The sequence below is a fragment of the Tamandua tetradactyla genome, chromosome 3 (assembly GCF_023851605.1).
Source record: "Tamandua tetradactyla isolate mTamTet1 chromosome 3, mTamTet1.pri, whole genome shotgun sequence".
NCBI lineage: Eukaryota > Metazoa > Chordata > Mammalia > Pilosa > Myrmecophagidae > Tamandua > Tamandua tetradactyla.
This window is the reverse complement of record NC_135329.1, coordinates 8759875-8779767: the sequence shown is the minus strand read 5'-3', so window position 1 is coordinate 8779767 and position 19893 is coordinate 8759875. Positions and strand designations below refer to the sequence as shown.

At 52.7% G+C, this 19893-nt stretch overlaps 1 protein-coding gene across 7 annotated transcripts in view; it reads left to right on the top strand.

The window, feature by feature from the left end:
- The window catches only part of DNMT3A (DNA methyltransferase 3 alpha), a 132950-nt gene that overhangs the window by 60568 nt on the left and 52489 nt on the right, over positions 1-19893 (top strand). For 4 of the 7 annotated variants that reach the window (XR_013172325.1, XM_077152297.1, XM_077152296.1 and 1 more), the window contains one exon: positions 7577-7681. Coding sequence is in view for 4 of the 7 variants with exons in the window: in XM_077152297.1 (XP_077008412.1) it covers positions 7577-7681 (105 nt within the window). In the remaining 3 variants the exon portion in view is untranslated. Of the gene's footprint in view, positions 1-7576; positions 7682-9337; positions 9390-17749; positions 17818-18088; positions 18159-19893 lie in introns of those variants that run through there. The other 3 variants (XM_077152299.1, XM_077152304.1, XM_077152305.1) reach the window with 3 other exon arrangements.

Sequence of the window (19893 nt, the reverse complement as noted above, 5' to 3'; positions counted from 1 at the left end):
CTGTCTCTATCCATCCATCCACCCATCCATCCCTTTGTGTTTTAGAGCACTGCAGTTCCGAGGATTGCATGGCTTGGGGGATGAGCATGGAAAATGCAGTGGGAGTGGGAATGGTGTGGTTTATAGTCTGCTGAGAATCCAACACGTGGAAGGAAGGTTATTTCTCTCCAGGTCCACAGGCACAGGCAGGCCTGATGTCCCTTTCCCCTCCACACACCTCTTTCCCTTCTCCCCGTGGAACAGAAGCAAAACCAAGGCAAGGGTTGTAGGAAAGAGTGCAGTGACACCTAATTCCTGATGGCGAGGGCCACCTTCAGGGGCTCAGGTGGGGGCCACAGTTGGGCCCAAGGTCTCTCAGGGTCCCTCATGCTCTGAGAGGCTGGGCTGGACTGCTGGGAGGGTGGAGGCTCCAGCTGAGACCCAGAGCCCAGCCCTGCCAAGAAGGCAAGTCCCAAAGGGCCCGGACGGGAAAAGGCTGAGCTCAGCTCGGCAGAGGGAAGAGATGCAGGTGCAGGTGCAGAGCCGAGCTGGGGTGGGAGGCCCAGGGTGACTGGGACATGAAGGTGCTGTCCTTCCTCTCTGGCACCTCAAGTGGGCACAGCAGGCCTGGGCAGGCCCTGCAGATGCCTGCAGAGAGCTTCAGGGCAATTGGAATATTATTTGTCCTCACACCATCTTATGAGTGTACACAATAGAAGGGCACGAAAAGGGGTTTCCTTTGCATGGTGTGGTAACTCACTGCGACCTCACCTTCACCCAGGAGGTTCCCACGTCATTATCCCCATTTTATGGATGAGGAATTGAGGCTTGGAGAGGTTAAGCCACCTGGCAGGGTTCACTTGGCTACTGAGTGGTTTTATCTGGCGTCTTTCCCTCTGTAGAGCAAGTCAGATCATGTTCTTCTGAGGCCTGCAGCAGTGCAGTGGGGAAACAGACCCAGAGGGGGAGGGCCCTGGAGTGGGGATGGACGGGCCCTGGGCAGACACTGGGTGGGGCCGCTGGAGGAACAGATGTGGGTGGCCTTGTGTCCTTGGAGCTGGCGGCCAGCTGACGGAAGGGGCCTGCTGCACTTGCTGTCAGCACCCTGTCAGGTACATGCATGTTCACATATGGCCTCTCCTGTCCCTATTTGCCTATCTTTGTATTCAGTACCCAGCAGGTGTTCAATAAATGCAATGGAGCCACCAAGATCTGTGTGCAGGGCCTCACTGTCACCACTATGGTGACCACGGCTTGGCTACAGCTCCAGCCCCAAGGGCTCACCCTGTCCTGGGGGTGTGCTGCTTGGGGCGGTGAGGTCTGGTGCGCTTCTGAACTTCCATCCTGGAAAACACGGGCTGGGAAAACAGGGAGCACTGTTTTCAGCTACTTAGCAGTTGTGGAGCACCTGCTGTGTGCAGGAGCTGAAGGGTAGGGGTGAGGGGACTCCAAGGGGCCAGTGAGACAGAATCTCTGCCCACTAGGTATCCTTGTTGGGGAGATGGGAGGCTTCCATCAATAACTATAATATGAAGCCAACTAAACAGTCACTGGATGTTCATTGAATATTGTTGAATAATTGAAGCAAAGGGCTGATGCGCATCGGGAGGTGCCTGGGATCAGGAAATGTAAGGGGCTTTGGAGGGCATCCACAGGGGCTCCGGGGCCACTGCTTGACACTTGTGGGTCTCCAGCCTTCTGCCTCCTTCCTGCTTTTCCTCCAAGCCATGCACCCTCTCCAACCAGAACCACCTCTGCAGAGTCTGCCTGGGCACGTCCATGTGTGCGAGTGTGCGTGTGCCCGTGGGGTGTGCGGGGTTGCGATCCTGGGGTTCAGGCCGCCCAGCACAGACTCTGCCTGCTGGCAAAGCCAGTTAGTTTCACTGAGTTCCATAACCACAGACGGTCCCCGGGAGGCCAGTCAGCCAGCTGGCAGAGGCTGTACGTGCTTCTCGTCTCTGGGGGCCCCGGGCAAGTGGCTGGCTAGATCCGGCAAGTTCATCGCCTTGACTCAAACACCAACTTGAGACTCTGTTCCCTGGATGCTGGGTCAGTAACATCCCGTCTTTGTACCTAAGAGAGCACGTCCCTCGAGCCAGCTGCTCTGGGCGTGGGCCTCGTGGGACATGTGTCTGGGGAGGAGGTGGTCTTGGCCTGAGCACGACCAGCTGACAGTGTGTGCATATGTGCACAAGGAATGTCGGTGTGTGCCTTCACCGCCATCTGCTTGCCCTCCTTACGTTTTCATGGTGTGTGTGTGTGTGTGTGTGTGTGTACATGTGTACGCATGCCAATAGAACATGACACAGTGGAACGTGGTGGCATGTTGCAGGGGTAAGACCATGGACTGGCAATCAAAAGATTTAAATTTGGCTCTGAGTGCCTCCGTTTTTCCCCTTCCTGGCTCTCTGATCTTTGCAAGTCGGATAACCTCTCTGAGCTTCGGATTTCCCACCTGTGTAATGGAAAAAAATAATTCTGGCTCTGTTCTCCATAAGGCATAAGGATCAAATGAAATAATGTATATAAAAATGGTTTGCTAATTGCCATGTATTGCACAAATATGAGAGATTATCATTGTCATAACCCAGCTCATCAGAAGAACTTGTGTGTGGCTTAAAGTAATCCATCCAGTGAGCTATGTGAAAAATGTAGGTCAAATCCTGGCCTCAGAAGTTTAGAGGCTGATGGTAACCCCCTGTTTAACAGGCCACCAATTGCAGAGGTGCTTTGAAAGCTGTAAAGAGTTACATAAGTGAAAAGTGACATAATTGTGTTTAAGTCTAGAAAGTACATATAGTTATCCTTTTCCCTGGTTCTGGAGCCACAGAGAGGAGAATGGCACTGAATCCCATGCATACTTGTATTCGTGCAGGTTGATGGGTTTACACATGTTCGTGCGTCTGTGGGTAAGAGAGAGAGCATACCTACTATGTGCCAGCCACTCATCAGGGACTGTTCAGGTCCTATCCTGTGTCAGATGCACTGCTGAAGGCATGAGAGTGGATGCGGTCCCTTCCCCTAGAAGCGCATAGCCAGGCGGACCTGAGCCCCGTCCTGGGAGGGGATGGGAAGAGTGGCCCAGAGCAGAGGAATCCAGGAAGTGAGTAAGGATTTGCTGGTAAGCTCTGAGGGGAAGGTCGTCCAGGCTGAAGGCGCCACTGCGTGCAGAGGTGCAGGAGGTTCCCTGGTGCTGCGGGGAGGGCAGCAGGGAAGGAGGGGCCGTCCAGGAGGCTGGGCCTTCCCTCCACAAGGGCTCAGGAGCTTGGCCTGATCGCACTGGCCTCTGGGGCCCCCTCGGAAAGGGTTTAAGCTCTGCAGAGTGACATAATCAGCTTTGCATTTCACCAAGCTCCCTGAGCTCCCGTGTTTCTGAGGATTTCACTGCAGCAGCGCTGGCCAGATGTTGGGGTCTGTCCATGGAAGTGAGTGATGGCTGCATATGTACGGCAGCAAGCTGGGATTTGCCTGGGAGCTGGGGAGGGGTCGGGAGTGGGGAGGGGGAACTTCTGTGAATGGTTCTGGTCAGGATGTCTGGGACATGGAGGAAATCAGCATTTCAAGCAACTGCTACGTGCCGGCTTCTGTATCTGTTACCTCGTTTAGCTCTCATAACCTCACCACAAAGGAGATATCCCCATTTTATAGGTGAGGAGAGTGAGGCTCGGCAAGGTTAAATAGCTTGGTGAGGTTAAATAGTGAGAAAACAGCTGAACAAAAATTCCAGCCTGACTCTAAAACCTGCCCAGCAAACGTTTCTGCCAACCGGCCCTCATCCCCCGTGCCGCTTCCCCACTGCCGGGACCCCCGCATTCAGTCCCCTTCCTTGACCAGTGAGGAAACCAACCTGGGCTAGGATCTGTTTCTGCTAAGTTCGTTACTGTTTGCCAGCTGGCCCTAGTCATATTCCTGGATCATATTCCTCTCCTTCAGAGTATTAGCAACGCCTCCTAATTCAGCGCTACTTGAGATGTGATAAGCATACTTTAGATTCCTTTGCTCAACCCTTCAGCAAAGATAGTCAATAAAACAGGCCCTGTGACAGATGTGGGAAGGAGCTGCTGGATCCACCTCCTCAGATGGAGGCTTTGAGGGGTACAGACCCCTTCCAGCTGCTCACCCTGCTTGGTGCATCCCCCTCCTGCCCACCCCCTGCCCCCTGCTTGTCCCCATGAACCCCAGGCAGGCCCCGAGTGGGAAGCATTGCCTTCCTCTTTGCCCTGTGACTTGTCACTGCCCTGTGGAGGAATGACAGGCTGCCCTGGAATCTGCTTTTCTCAGAGCTGTGCTTTGGGCGGTCATGGGAAGGGCCCAGGCCCAGAGTTGCCCGACCCGGCCATGAGCACTGAGTCAGTCTCAGAGACCTGGCATCATCAGGCACCCCCAGGGTGCTCCATGGCTGGAATTGCTGGGCCCGGCCTGAAAACCACACTCTGTGGTTCAGTGCATGGCAGTCCCCTGCCCTGGCCCTCCCACACCCTCTGTCCCTCAGGCTCCCTGCAGGGCCTGGAGAATTGGGAGCATCAGTGGAATCTTCTCTTTCCTCCTGGGATGGGTGGCACCGAGTGGAATTCATCGGGAGGAGAATTCGTGCTGGGCACAGCGCACATGGTTTGAGGTGGGGAATTGCAGCAATTCCAGGTCCGAGTCTGGAAAGGGGTTGCCTGTCAGAGACCCCCAAAGGCCTTCTCTGCCTGATGGAGGCCGGCACTTGCCAGTCCTGAAATGTCCAACGTCTTTCTTTTTGGCAGGAGGTCAATGCAGGGTGGTAACTGTGAGTCCTTTGGGCTGATCCAAGGCTCTGATTGGTTTTTGCATCTCTGCCTCATTCAGGATACAACACAGTTTGTTGGAGAAATAATTCAAGGCATAGAATTCAGGGGAGATGGGACCTTTACTGGGGTGCTTATTTATGTACCCTGCTTTCCAGGCCAGAGGCTGCCCAGCCCTACCCTGGTCCTCTGTGGCACCCCCTTCTTACGATGCTGCCCTGTGTGCCACAGTCCCTTGGGCAGACCAGGAACTCCCCAGGCCAAGTATGGGGGGCTGGGGGGCTTCCAGCTGCCAGGGAATGGTAAGCCTTCACATTCAGGGGTCCCCATTCTAGGTTTTGGGGATGCAGCAGGAAACAAAATAGACAAATGGGCAAACTGTTTGTTCATCTATCCTCTCAGAAATCTGAGAAGTAGGCAGAATGGATACCTTCATTACCCCCATTTTATGGATGAGAAAAGTGAGGCTCGGAGAAGATGGTCACATAACTAAGCACATGGTGTAGCTGGGCTCATACCGTGTGGATATGTTGCAGGCCCTGTGCTGTTTCCATGACCTCATGCTGACCCTGATGATTCTAGAAGCACTGAGAATGTTCATGATGGTTCTCATTTAGCAACAGGCAAAAAAGCACCACCTTGGCCTGAAATTCCCCACGGCTGTGTAGATCCGAGTGAGACTATGATGCATAGTAAACCTTGTCGGTGATATTTCCTTTCCGAGAGAGCCAAGTGTTTTCTTCATCCTTTCTTAAATTGAGGTGTCTATTGGGGCTTTGGGAAACAGCTCAGAACGAGCAGGACTGGCCTTCCCAGGTGCTTGTGCCTCCCCCCGGCCCTCCAGGAGCCCTCACGGGCCTCACCACCTGCTGGCTGCTCTTCCTGAGGTCTCTCGCTGCTTCGCCGCCATGTTTTCCTGAAAAGAGCCTCCGGAGACTCTGGTCCCAGGGCCAGCCTGCCCTCTGTCCAGGTGCTTCCCCACACTGGCTCTCCTGCCTACCCCTTTCTCCTGTAGACCCTGGCTGGGCTGGGCTCCTTGGAGTGTCCTCCTTAGCCCTTCTCCAGCCCCTCTGTGGTCACTGCCTTGTCATTCTGCACTGCTTATTGACAGTGCTGTTTCTGAGGTCACACACACCTTTCTAAGCCCCTCTTCTCCTTGTTCTCCATTCCTTTGTATCTGACAACTTTGGCTTCTTGGCTTGGCAGCTGTCTCCTTCCTTCTCCCACAATGCACCTGATGTTCTGTTCCTGCCTCTTTGACCATTCTCTCTCTGTTGCCTTCCTCAGCTTGGCCCAATCTCCACCTTGACCACAGCCACCTCTCAATTCTAAGCCCTGTCATCTCTGTTCATCCTCTTTGTGCATGTCTTTGGAGAACTCCCAGAACCTCATCTACTTATGTCCTTAGAACTCCTTCCTGGGTCTGTCCTAATGCCCAGCACCCTGCCTCCCACATGGCTGGTCCTTCAAATACATGCCTTGAATGGATGGGTGGATGGATGGATGGATGGATGGATAGTGGATAGTGGATAGATAGATGGATGGGTGGATGGATGGATGGATGGATGGATGGATGGATGGATGGATAGTGGATAGTGGATAGATAGATGGATGAGTGGATGGATGGATGGATGGATGGATAGTGGATAGTGGATAGATAGATGGATGGGTGGATGGATGGATGGATGGGTGGATGGGTGGATGGGTGGATGGGTGGATGGATAGTGGATAGTGGATAGTGCATAGATGGATGGGTGGATGGGTGGATGGATAGATGAATGGGTGGGGGGAGGGATGGGTGGGGCAGTGATGCCCCTCACAATGGTTTAATGCCTATAATTGGTCACAGCAGGCTTCCATTTGCATGTCCCATCATGACCTTAAGATATATGTGGCAAACCACAGAGCTATTTTGAAAGCACAGAAGTGAAAGTTGAATGGGATGTTTAGGGCCATCTCACTTAAGTCTCTGGGGAACCTGGGCACCTTCCTGTTCTCTCTCTGCGGTGTTGGCCTTGCTCTGGGTTAACCCCTCCCTTGGGGCCACCTTTCACCTTCTGACATCGTGCTGGGCTGAGCAGCCTGCTGTCCCTCTGCTGGGGCAGGGTCCCTTTCTCTCTTGTCCCCCGACATTGTTTCTGCCTGTGATTAGTCATGCTGGGCCTAGCTGAGTCAGAAGGAACTCGTGGGTGGTTTGTGGCCAGGTTGGAGCACTGAGGCAAGAGAACTTTCTAGGTTTATGTCTCTGTGCTGCTTGAGACAGGCTGACAGGCCTTGTGCAGGTGCTGTGCGTGTCGGGGTGGGGGTGAATGATGACGTTCCTACTGCTGGTCCAGAACTTGATGAATGAAGGGGGTCAGGAAGAGCCAAGACGGGGCCCCCAAGAGGCTCCTGGGGTGAAGCAGGTGTGTGGTAATTCCATCGCCACATGGCAAAGGCTCCAGGGCAGATATATTTACAGCGGCTATAAAAGTTCTCCATTTTTTATGATAGCCCTCGTTTCAAAGATGTTCTTCAGATATACACTGATACATTTCGTATATCCTTTCATGTGACTTTATTCTTTTCAATAAAAGTGATTTCATGAAATACATAAGTAACTGAACGTTTGTACTTGTGTAAGCTAGATTTTTTTGTTTGTTTTTGGTGGGGTTGCTGTAAAGGGTGCTCCAGCTGCGCCAGGCAGGAAGGGGCACCCCATCCCTGCAGCGGGAACAGCGGGGCACAGCCTGGGGGTGGGGTGGCCATGCCAGGAGGGCCTCGGGTGATGCGCCTCTTGGCTCCAGCCCCAACTCTGGCTTCACAGGCTCTGTCTGTGCCCGCAGGAGGGAGAGGAGCAGGAGGAGCCCCGCGGCAAGGAGGAGCGGCAGGAGCCCGGCACGCCTGCGCGGAAGGTGGGGAGGCCTGGGAGGAAGCGCAAGCACCCCCCGGTGAGTGAGTGTGGAGTTCTCTGCAGCCCCTCCCCTGTACACACACACCTGGACAGACAGCAGTGACATGCGTTGTGGGCAAGAGAGGGCTGTGGCCTGCGGCGGTCAGGCAAGGTGAGGGGGTTCACCTGCAGAGCTCCTTCGGATTCCTCATTCCATGAACCCCACACCCCCTCCCAGCAGCCCTACTTTCTATGTCCAGGACCTGAGGCCCTGCGAGGTCAGGGCACTTGGCTGGGAGGCTGGGAATGGGGACTTGAACCAGGCTCCCGACTCCCGGCTTCCCGCTGGAAGGGCAGCAAGAGAGCCTGGCAGGTTCCTGGGCTGATGATCTTGACTGGACAGGACCCCGCTCTCCCCTGGGGTGTGCCCACCATCCACAGCCCCCACCCTGGAGAAGTTAACTGAGGCCTGGGCATCTGTGCAGACCGAGTAGGGAGGAGACTCAGGTTGAGGGGCTCTGTAGGAGGAGACAGTAGGAACCTGTTTGGGGTCCTGTAGGCTGGTATTGGGTGCTGTTACCTGTGACACCTGGGGGAGCTCCAGAAGGTGAGGCTGTGCCTCCTGTGTGCCTTCATCACAGAGGTAAAGCAGTCACTGTTTCCCAGCACCAAAGACAGCTGCTTCCTTTCTTTATCCCTTGCAGCTGAGAAGGGTAAACTGGGAGTAAGAAGGGGCTGGGGAGCCAGGGTCCCGGATCTGTAACTTAACCCCTTCAGGGGAATGCTCTTGGCAGGGCAGGGAAGCCAGGATTCTCTCCCTTAGGGTAGAGGATGGAGGTGGATGGTGGTGGAAGTGAAAGGGGCAAGCAGAGGGCGGGCAGGAGGGCTGTCCCCACTGCAGCTTCAGGAATCTGCTGGGTACTGAAGTTGGCATTGCCAGATTTTGTTGAAGATTTGATGGGGGGAGAGAAGCAGAAGTTAAGCCAGTGATTTTAAACATTTTAATATTAATGCAAACATGGATATTTTATGTTCTGGAATGGAAAATTCACATGATTTGAAAGATAAAACAGGGACTTGAAAGGAATTTCCAGCTTGCAGCGGGCTTTCCAGGCTGACTCCCCGCTTCCCGGGGTTTCCCTGCTCCCCTCTATGAGAAGGGTACCCAGAGGCAGGTAGAAGGGCACCATGCAGGCTGAAGTGGGAGGGGGAAAGCCAGGTGGAGCCAGAGCCCCCCAGTAATTGCACATCTGCACCCCCATGAGGCTTGGCATCCCAAGATCTGTAAGGTCATTTGCTTTTCCCCTGATCTGGCTGCTGGGGACAGGAGCCACCACCTATAACAAAGAGTCCCAGCAATCCTGTGATGCATCTTGGTGAGTCCCTGGAGTCAGAGGGTAGGCACATGCCTGAGAAGGGGCCAGGGGGCACTTCTAAAGCCCTGGGGTACAGAAGATCAGGGGTAAGTGTGTGGAAATGTGTCCAGAGATGTGAGAGAGAAGAGGGGCATGGCCGAGTGGGTGGGACAGTTAGTGGGTCATATGTCCCCAAGCCTGGAACAGGGTCTAGTGCCAAAGGGAAAAACACTGTCTTTAGAGTCTGACAGACCTGGATGCAAATCCCCACTCTACCTGTTTAACCTTGAACAAGTCACTGCCTGAACCTCAGCTTCCCCATCTGAAAAATAGAGATGACAAGGATGCATTCTTCCTAGACCTCTGTGAGATCAAATGAGTTCGAGCACCAAGAGCCCGTGTCCAGCAAAGGTCAGTCCCTGCCCTTGCCCAGGCCAAGCCTTTCCCCTTCAGGAGGGCACCCCAGCCTCAGCCTGACAGAGCCAAGAGCACCCTGTCTTCTGCTTCCCACTCACTGGGGGAGCACCGAAAGAGTGGCCCTAGAGGAGATGAGCTTGCACAGCCCTTCTGGGCACCATGTCCCCAGGCCCCCAAGGGAGAGCAATGGTGTTCAGGCCCACAGGCCCGCTGGTTCTGACCTAGAGCCCTCAGCACTTGTGGGGACAGGGTTCCGCCCCTCTCCCCGTCCCAGCAGGAGCAGCGCTTGGAGGGGGGGGTGCTTCTTGGTGACCTGTTGCAGCTGTGGCCCTGGGAATGGATTTACCAGGGAGCTTTGAAGCAGCAGAGTGTGTCATCCAGCTGAGCCTGGGAGCTTGGCTCAGTTCCTGACAGGTATAGCCAAGGAGGGAAGAGCTGGGAAGCAGGCGGAAAAGCTGACTGAAGGCTGGGGTCTTTGTCTATACAGACGCTGCACGTCCAGCACAAGGTAGGGTGGGGCAAGCTTTTGTCCTCGTCTTGAGTCTAAAAAATCCTCGCTGTCCTCTCCTTCTGCTCCCGAGGCCCATACGTCATAGCTACAGTAGGCGCCCCTGCCCCGGGGGCCTCCACCCATTCCGGCAGCTGTGCAGGCCTCCTGGCTGCAGCCTCACCCAAGCCAGCCCCCACCCTGCCCCCATGATGTCAGGCCCGCAGGCTTTCTACCCGTCCCTAAGAGCAAGCACGTTGTCCCCATTGAGCACCTGCCGTGGGGAGAAGCCACACCAATAAATAAGGCTTATCTTTCAATCTAGCATGCAGAGAGGGGGTTCCACACGTAATTCTAACAAATACGAAACCTGGCATGTCCCTGTTCAGGATCTCTGGGGATGGCCGTCCTCAGGTTCTGAATTCCTCCCCCACCACGGCGTACTAGTGCCGCCCCATCTAATCTCTCCTGCCCCTACAGCTCTGTGGCCACCGGACACTCCACCCCCTCGCTGTCCCCCGCCTGCAGCGGCCTCCCCTCTTTCTGCCCACCCCACTGCCTCGGCCCATCGGAGCCCATCTGAAAATGAAGCCCAGTTCAGCCACTGTGGCCCACACTGGACTCTCCCTCCTTAAACTGTTGGTAAAATTGGTAAAATGGTACTGCTGGGGGTGGGGGCAAGGTACAAGCCTGGCGGCTGCGTGCTTAAACCAACCATGGTCTGCAGACGGCACCCTGAAGCATACTGCCTGTGAATAAGTACAGAACCTGAGAATAAATATTTAGATGCTTTGATATACTTGATGGATTGGAAATTAACAGCAACAATGCTAAAAAACTCGCCTTTTACCCCAGATAGTTTGGAAAGCCGGTTGGAGATCGCATCTGTTCCGCATGTTTTGAACTTTAATGGTACCCCACGTTGCATAATCGCTGGGCCGACCCATGTCATGGCATTTGCCTCCCTGAGGCCAGAGACCCTGAATAAACGCTCATGTTGGTGCCACATTTTGTGGCCTGCAAAGGCCTTTTCGTGACTATTATCTCATTAGATGCTGACCGCAAACCTGTGTGAGGCAGGTGGGGGCTGTTGTTACCATCCCTACATTCAGATGAGGAGACTGAAGTTCAGAGAGGATACCTGGGGGGTTGGATTCCACACCTGCCACCTGGCAGAGCGGATACCCAGTTAGAGACTCTTTAAGCTGAACAATGGATCCAGGGCCTTTGAGAAAGTGTGTAGACCTGGTCTAAAAAGCATACAAAGAAAACGTAACCGAGGAAGACAATTGACCCAAGAACCAGGAAGCCCATGTGGAAGTGGGGATGGCTGCAGTGGTTGGAGGTGGGGGGGGCGGGTGTTGAAACCAGGCAGCGGCCCTTGTCTGAGGCGCTGGTTGCAGAGCCAGGATGCTCGGCAGTCTGAGCCAGCAACAGGAAACAGGAAGCCAGGCTGCAAGGCAGGGCGGGGCTTAGGAAGGGCGCTGGCATCTGGGCCCGGGGCCCTGGGGGCTGGTCTCTGCTGGCCCGAGTGTGAGAGCCCGCATGTGGGTGTGTGCGTGTGTTGAGGTGGGGAAGAAAGGGCTTCTTCCTGTTCCCCAGCTCTCAGAGTGACAAGTGAGGGTGTCCAAAGCTGGTCACGAGCCCAGGCAGCCTGCAACCGCCCTTGCCTTTTGTGGGTGGTTACATCTGGGTCTCCAGGAGGGACAATTTCTGCCCTTGCCTACAGACCCTGGGGTGCGACCGGCCCTGCAGGCTCCATACCCCTGTTTACTAGTTATGTGTATTTATTCATTGAAGATTTATACCCACCAACTTCCTCCAGGGTTATTTTTGCTCAGAGGGAGCACTCTGAGGTCACCTCTTGCTAAGAATAACCCAGAAAGGGAGGAGGAGGAGGGGGCTGGGAGCAGGCGCTGAGCTCAGCTGAGCTGTAGCCAATGTCACTTACTGCTTCTTACTCAAAGTTGGAGGCTGAACCTCCAGCCCAGCCCAGGAGCCAGCAAGTTCAAGAGTGCAAAACTGCCCATTTCAGAGCAAAAACCAGGGTGTCTAAACTCGAATTAATTAATGATCCCTTCCACTACAACTTAAATCGGTTGGGTGTAGTTTAATTCAGCTGTCAGGGGGCTGCAGTGTTGGCTGATTTTCCCACTATGACTTTTTGGTTCTTCTCTGAGTGACAACAGCTCAGTTCCCCTCTTTATTTCCAGAGCAGAGCTGCTCCTGCCCTAACCCATTGAACCTTAACTCAGTGACTCTGTGCCCTGCCTTTGTTAGAGAAGTTGTAACTTTACAGGAGAATCATGCATAAAATACAGACTTCACATATTAACACCTTGCATTAGTGTGGGACGTTTGTTTCAATTCATGAAAGAACATTTTTATAATCGCATCATTAACTATAGTTGATACACTGGGGTTCACTGTTTGTGCTGTAGAGTCCCAGGTATTGTTTTTTCCAGGTGTTTTGTTTTTCAAGTAGCACATATACGATCTCAAAATACCCCTTTTAACCACATTCAGCGCCCCTTCCCCTTGTTTTTATGCCCAAATTTCCTGAAAAGGTGTGTCCCATTCCTGGGCTCCAGCGTGCCCCGTCCGTGCGTCCTTTCTTTCTGTAAGCCTGTGTCAGCACATGCTGCTGCCTGCTCCCATTTCTGCAGGTGTGAGGAAAACAGTACTGTAATGTTACTCATGAAGTTAGAGACTTTTTATTTTAGCTGTTCCTGCAGATTACATCTGCTCATTCCCCCACCTGACCCATCAAATCAGCACCCATGGACTGATTCCGTGCCGGAGAGACCAGTTCTCAAGGGTCTGGCTGTCCGGGGAGGCCAGGAAAGCATGTTGGAGGCTGCGGGCCTGGCTTGGGTCTTAAAAGGAGGGTGCAGTGTAGAGAAGTCAAGTGGAAAGCATTCCTCTGGAGGCTGTTCCCGAGCAGAAGCTTGGGGGAAGGAATGCACACCTGGGTGAGGCATTGGAGGGGAGGCCCCAAGGCTAGGACAGGAGCTTGAAGAAAACCAGGATTTGGTTTAAAAATGTATTTGATGTTGATTGGAAAGGCAACCTGCAGGCAGCTTGAGAGGCTGGAAAATGTGTTTATCTGGAAAGTTTTTGAATATGGGGCGAGCGAAGGGGAAGTGTTGTAGGAAGCTCAGCCTGGCATCTGTGAGCAGGACTGGTGCGTGCAGGGAATGCAGACTGGAGGCCGGGGTGGGTGGTCCCAGAACGTGTCCCGGGGGCCTGGTGGGGGCAGCCGTGGGTAGGACCTGTACTGTTGGCCTGTGGTGCAGCAGGGCCAGCCTCAGTGCTGTTGTCAGAGAACCTTCTGGAAGGGAGAAGACTGAGTAGGAGCATTACGAAGGCCACTTTAGATACTGGTCTTATTGGGGGGGCATTTAAGAGAAATCTCAGAATCTCCTTTTTTTTTTTTGAAATTTCAACTTTTTATATTGAAATGCATTCAAACTTACAGGACAGTTACAAAAATAATACAAATCCCGTAGAGAGAATGCCAGTATCCCCCTGTCCGTCCCGCCCCACCCCAGGTACCAGATCCAGCAGTTTCTGCCATATTTGCCATGTCGTTCTGTCTATTGCTCCCACTTACCTATCTATTCATTTCTGGACATTTGAGTGTAAGTTGCTTACATCATGCCCCTTGGACACTTAATACTGCCACGTACATTTCCTATGAACAAGGATATTCACTTATGGAACCACTTTAAGTGAAGATATCAAGTTCAAGCAATTAAACGTTGATATGAAGCTTACAGTCTACATTCCAATTTTTTCATGTATCTCAATGATGTCCCTTTGAGTCTTTTCCCTTGCTAGATACTTTCCAGGATCATGTATTGCATTTAATTGTTATTGTCTCTTTAGTTGTCCTATCTTTTTAAAAAATTGTATATAAAAAAAGAAATTACTAATTTAATAATTTAAAATTTTTTATGTGTATAAATAGAATATAAATTTTCCCATCTCAACAACTCTCAGACACACCATTCTGGGTGGTATGGAATCAATTATATCCACAATATTTCAATGCCCTCACCACCTTCCACAACTAAAACATCCCCATTTCCCCAAACAGAAACCCCGTACCCATTATACATTAACTCCCCATTTTCCCCAGCCCCTGATAACCTGTAGTCTAATTTCTGAATGTAGTTCTACATTCCATACTTTGTGTGCAATCAATGGCTCACAATTTCATCACATAGTCTGTTCATCGCTATGATCATTTCTCAGAACATTACATCACTCCGAAAAAAGAAATAAATAGAAAAAAGAAAAAACTCACACATACCATACCCATTCCCCCTCCCTCTCATTAACCACTAGTATTTCCCTCTACCCAATTTATTTTAACATTTGTTCTCCCTATTATTCTTTATGTACTTCTTGTCACAGATTACATGTTCATATATTATGAGTCCCAAACCACTGATTTATCACTACATTTGATGCACTTGCTTTTTAGATCCTGTAGGAAGTAAAAAGCGGAGTTACAAATTTAAAAATACAATATAAATACATTTATATTTACTCATGTGTTACCTTCATTGGAGATCTCTATTTCTTCATGCCACTTTGATCTATTGTCTATCATCCTTTCCTTTCAACCTGCAGAACTCTCCTTAGAATCTCTTGTATGGCCTGTCTAGTGGTAACAAACCCCATTAGCTTTTGATTATCTGGGGATATCTTAATTCCTCTCTCATTTTTAAAAGATAGTTTTGCTGGATATAGAATTCTTGGTTGGCAATTTTTTGCTGTCAGCACTTTAAAGATGTCAACCCACTGCCTTCTTGTCTCATGGTTTCTGATGAGAAATCAGCATTTCATTTTATTGAGACTCTCTCATATGTTATATGTTGTTTCTCTCTTGAGGTTTTAAAAATTATATGTTTATCTTTAGCATTTGACTGTTTGATTATAATATGCCGTGGCATGGATCTATTTGGATTTATTCTGTTTGGGGTTTATTGAGCATCTTGGATGTGTGTATTTGTCTTTTGTTAAATTTATTAAGTTTCCAACCACCATTTCTTTGAATAGTCTCTCTGCCCCTTTCTCTCATTCTTCTCCTTCTGGAACTCCCACAATGCGTATATTGGTATGCCAGATGGTGTCCCGCAGGTTCCTTGGGCTCTGTTCTCTTTCCTTAATTCTTTCTTCTTTCTGCTCCACAGACTGATGGGTTTCAGTTGCCTCAACTTCAAGTTCATTAATTCTTTCCTCTACCAACTACAATCTGCTGCTAGCCCCTCTAGGGAATTTTTAATTTCTGTTACTATGGTCTTTAGTCCTGTTTGGTCACTTTTCATAATTTCCACCTCTCTACTAATATTCTATTTGTGTTCTTCTGTCGTTTTCCTGATTTCCTTTAGTTCTTTGTCCATGTTTTCCTTTAGCTCTCTGAACATATTTAGGACCGGTTTTTAAAAACTCTTTGTGAAGAATGTCCTAGGTCCAGTCCTCCCTGTTGATGGTTTCTAATACTTTAATATTCTCCTTTGCCTGAGCCATTGTCCCCTGCTTCATTGTACGTTTCATAACCTTTTGTTGAAACCTGGACATTTTAACATTTTAGTGGGTTATTGCTGGAATTTAAACTCTGAGGTCTCTGTTCCTAGAGCTTGTATCCAGCTAGTGTTATGACACAGCTATTCATGAATGCCAGAAGCTAAGAGAAGAAAAGAAGTAAAAAAAAAAAAAAAAAAAAGAGAGAGAGAAAACACATTTCCCAGTCTCTCCAGAAGGCCCTTTGCAAGTGTTCTCCTTCAGGACTTGTCCATCCAATGGGTTGGGTAAGAAAAGCTCCAGGCCACAAGGCAGGGTCCTCTTTGAAATGCTAGGAATTCTCCCTTTGCAAGGTTACAAGGTTATGACAGTCTTCTCTCCCCTTGGAAACATTTCTTTATGGTCAGCCCCTGCACTGTGTGTCCTGCAGCCTGCAGTCCCTTGCCGCAGGCAACCAGCTGACTGCTGTCCCACAGCCTTCTTCTATAGAGGTGCTTCATGAGCCGCCGTCTAGTGGCAGGGCCAGTTCTGAGCCAGCGAGTCCCTCAGGCCCACCGTAGACAGATGGGGCCAGACACATGTGTTCCCAGTTTGTGCATGAGGGTCCCATACTAAGCTGTGAGGGCTGGGGAAGGGGATGGCCAGGGCGACAGGGGACCCTGCCACTTTTCCAATTGTAAGTATCAATCAAGCTTTTTTCTTGATTTAGTGTGCACCTTGTTATTGCAGCCCTTCAGCTATTTTCTGGAACCCTGAGAAAGCCGTTTCTGCCAGTTTTCCTAGTTGTTCAAACCATCTAGGGCAGAGGCGGCGGGGGGGGGGGGGGAGGGACACATGGGGCCCTGAAGCCTCTTGCTCTGCCATCATGATCTAGGCATGGTCAGAGTTTCTATTTTTAACAAGACTTTGTGTTGTATTCTTCATTAGAAAACAGACTTGATTCCTGGCTTGGGAAATGGCGGAACATATAATTTCCTGGTGATGTGTCCTTGCTGCTCGTAGACGGTTGGTGCGTGAAGATCGGAACCTTTGACCAGAGAGGGTTCCGCACCTCCGTTTGGTGCGCAGCTACCAGGAGAACTCCATTTTGCTTTTCTAATCCTCCTCTGTTTATTTTTGTCCCTTCCTGGCCTCCTCCCGGGGCCATACGTGCCAGGGCCACCCCCAGCAAGGGCTCTGTCCCCACAGCTCTTGGTCTACTCAGGACCACGTGGGTTTGTCTGCAGCTCGGCTCGCACCCACAGCTCTCCCTTGGCCGCAGGAACTCACCAGCACACACACCTGGGGAGACTTGTTGACCTTGGCTTTGGTCCATCCTCCCCACCTAGAGAGCTGTGTGCATTTCGGTTCTGCCCCCTCAGGAAAGACATAACCGAGCTGGAAACGCTCCAGAGAAGGGCAGCTAAATTGATCCTGGGGAAGGCAAGGCTGCCAAGGGAGGACAGGCTAAAGAGATTATGGCTCCAGTCTAGAGAGACAAAGCCAGGAGGGTGTGATGAGAGCTATGAAGTCACATCAGGCCAGGCAGATGAGGAGGCACCCACTGGAAACTTCCCAAAGGCAGATGAAGCCCTGAAAATAAAGCACCGTTTTCCAGGATGGGTTCCCTTTTCTCCCAAACCCGTCACCTTCGGAATGGTAGAGGTTGAGAACAGAAATAACTTCAAAAAAGAGAGTTACTCAGATATGTGCATTTTCTATACATAATGGCTCTTTTTTGTATGTTTGTTTTCATAATGGCTCTTTTAAGGGGAGTCACCGACTCACTCCGAAATCCTTTGAGGTTGACATCAAAAAGGCAGCAGGCCCTCTCCCAGGTGGACAGGTGTCCCTGTTGGAAGTAGAACACCACGTGGGCTGGCCACGCGCTGGGCATGTTTGTTCTCGCAGCGGTTTGCCTGGTGTGTGGCAGTTCATCAGGGACGTGTACTGAGTGACCCCTAAGACTTCTCTGAGCCCTGAACTTCTCCTCAGACTTGATCCTGACACACACACACACACACACACACACACACACACACACACACACACACACACACACACACACACACACGGGTCAGAATCCTGGTTCCAAAGTTCTGGATCATGACTCCATTTGCTCCAGGAAGGCCAAGGAGGGAGGCAGTTGGGGACCTCTCTCCATAGTGGGGTGTGGGGTCCGCAGATCCTTGGGGCTGCAGTCAGGTCTCTCTGAGCCCTGAAAAGAAAGCTTCAGGGGAAGGGGGCTGCTAGGTGGGGGTGAGGCAGGGAGCAACTGGCCCGGTGCCCATGCTCCGTGGGCACGGAGGCCCTGGTGACGTGGGCACGCGGCTGTTTCCTGAAATTAGAGTCAACCTGGAAACATCCCGAGCTGCGTGGTGGGCTCCCGGGCCGGCAGGAGCCGAGGGCCTGGAATGAGCGCGGGTGAGCAGAGCCGGACCTGCCTGCGCAGTGCTGTTCGCCGTCCCGGTGCCGCGTCCCGGTCGCGCGCAGGCGGTCCGGTGCCTGTGGGCCCGCGGGGCACCCCTGGGCGGCGGCGTGAGCGCGCGCGCGTGTGCGTGCATGTGTGTGTGTGTGTGTGTGTGTGTGTGTGTGTGTGTGTGTATGACTTCAATCGTGAGGCCGCGGCTGGCAGGACGCCAGGGGTCCGGGATGGCCGGGAGCTCAGTCCCGCCGAGCCGCGCTCCGCCGCCCGGCACGCCCCGCCGCACAATGGCAGGGCCCGGCCCCAGGCGGTGACGTCTGGGGTGGCGCGGAAGGCGCGGGTGAGTGAGGAGGGGCGGCGGCCAGAGATAGGCCAGCTCCCGGGAGTCGCGGGTGAGGGCCCCAGGGGGCCTGGAGACGGCCGCCGGTGCCCACCCGGGCTGCGCCTGCCGCCCACCAACTGCGCCGGCGCTGGGGAGGAGGGCGGGGAGGGTGAGGCAGGCGCCCAGGGCCTGCCCAGGACGCGGCTCCCGCCTCCAAGGGCCCGCAGTCCGCCGGGCGGGGGGCTCGGTGAGGCCTGGGGGTGCTGGGAGAAGGAAGCCTGGCCGCGGGCCGGGACACCACCTCCTGTGCCACCTTCTGGGCAGTGCAGGCCCCTGGGCGTAGGTCCGTGAGCTTGTGGGGTTGCCCTTCAGGCGCTCGACCTGCACCCCAGATGCCCCATCCCCTTTCTCTGGTGTGCTTCTCTCACCGTTATTAAAACTGTAAAAACGCTTTTAAAAGGGCGGTGCAAGGGTAGCACAGTAGTAGACTTCTCGCCGGTCATGCAGAGACCCGGGTCCATATTCTGGACCCTGCAGTCCTCCCCCCGAAAAACCAAAGGAAAACAAAAAACGCTTTAAAAAATATTTCCCCCTATTTGGAGCTCCCGCACTTTGCCCCGCCTTGGGCCACCCCTACCTGTGTGTCTGGTCCAGACTTGGAGCAGAGGTGGGGACGGCCAAGTGACCAGCTGGGGGTGGGGACACATTTGCTGCAGAGGTCCTTTCTGTCCTGGCCTCTGCCAGGTGGAGGTGGAGGCTGCCAGGGAAGCAGCCGCAGTGGGCGCAGGGAAGCCTCCTCCTGCTTGGAATCCTGGGGATTTGGGAGGTTGAGGTTTTCCTGAGACTCAAGCTGGGGATGGGGGCAGGGATGGGGTGGAGGGTTCTGCCTTCATATGGGGTCATCTGAAAGTGTTCCCTCTTGGGTGTGTGACCTGAAGCAGGCAGGTTGGAGCCTTTTTCATGGAAAAGTGAGGATAACACTATCTCAGGATAATTGTGGCAATTAAGTGCATTAGTTTTTCAAGGGTGTTTATGCCAGGTCCTGTGCTTGGTGCTGGGGGGCTGTAGGTGGAGCAGTTGGAAGGGAGCAGAATGAAAAGATAAATAAGGCAAAGCTCAGTCTAGGAGGGAGACCCACAGTAAACAAATAATTAAGTACAGTGTGACGAGTGCTGTAATGAGATAGCGGGGAAGTGCTGTGTAAACGGCAGCGGGCAGGGGCCGCCCTGGAGGCCTGGACCTTACTCCCACTTCTCCAGGGCCAGGTGTTCCAGCAGCTGTCCACACCTGCCAGCTCCTACGGTCTTTGGGAGCTGTGGGACAGGGCCGAGGCTGGGGGCTCCAAAGACCAGGGGCCTAGCCCAGACTCCTATCATGTGGGGCAAGGGGGACAGTGAGAAAGACAGAGACTGCTAGAGAGACTTAAAAATGCTCACCGCTTTGGAAAAAGGCCATTCCTGGCCAGCGCCCCTACCGTCCGCCCAGGGACTTTCAACAGTGGCAGTATTGACATTTGGGACCGAATAACTCCTTGTTGTGGAGCTGTCCTGTGCCTTGTCGGATGTTTAGGAGCATCTCTTGGCCTCTACCCTCTAGAAGCCAGTAGAGCCTCTCCCCACCCCACCCTAACAGCCCCAAATACCTCCAGACACCTTGGTAAATGGCCTCTGGGGGGGCAAAGTCGCCCCAGTTGAGAGCCACTGCCTTGCCTGTGCAGAGAAGGGTACTCCTAGGACAGGCGGTGTGTGTGTGG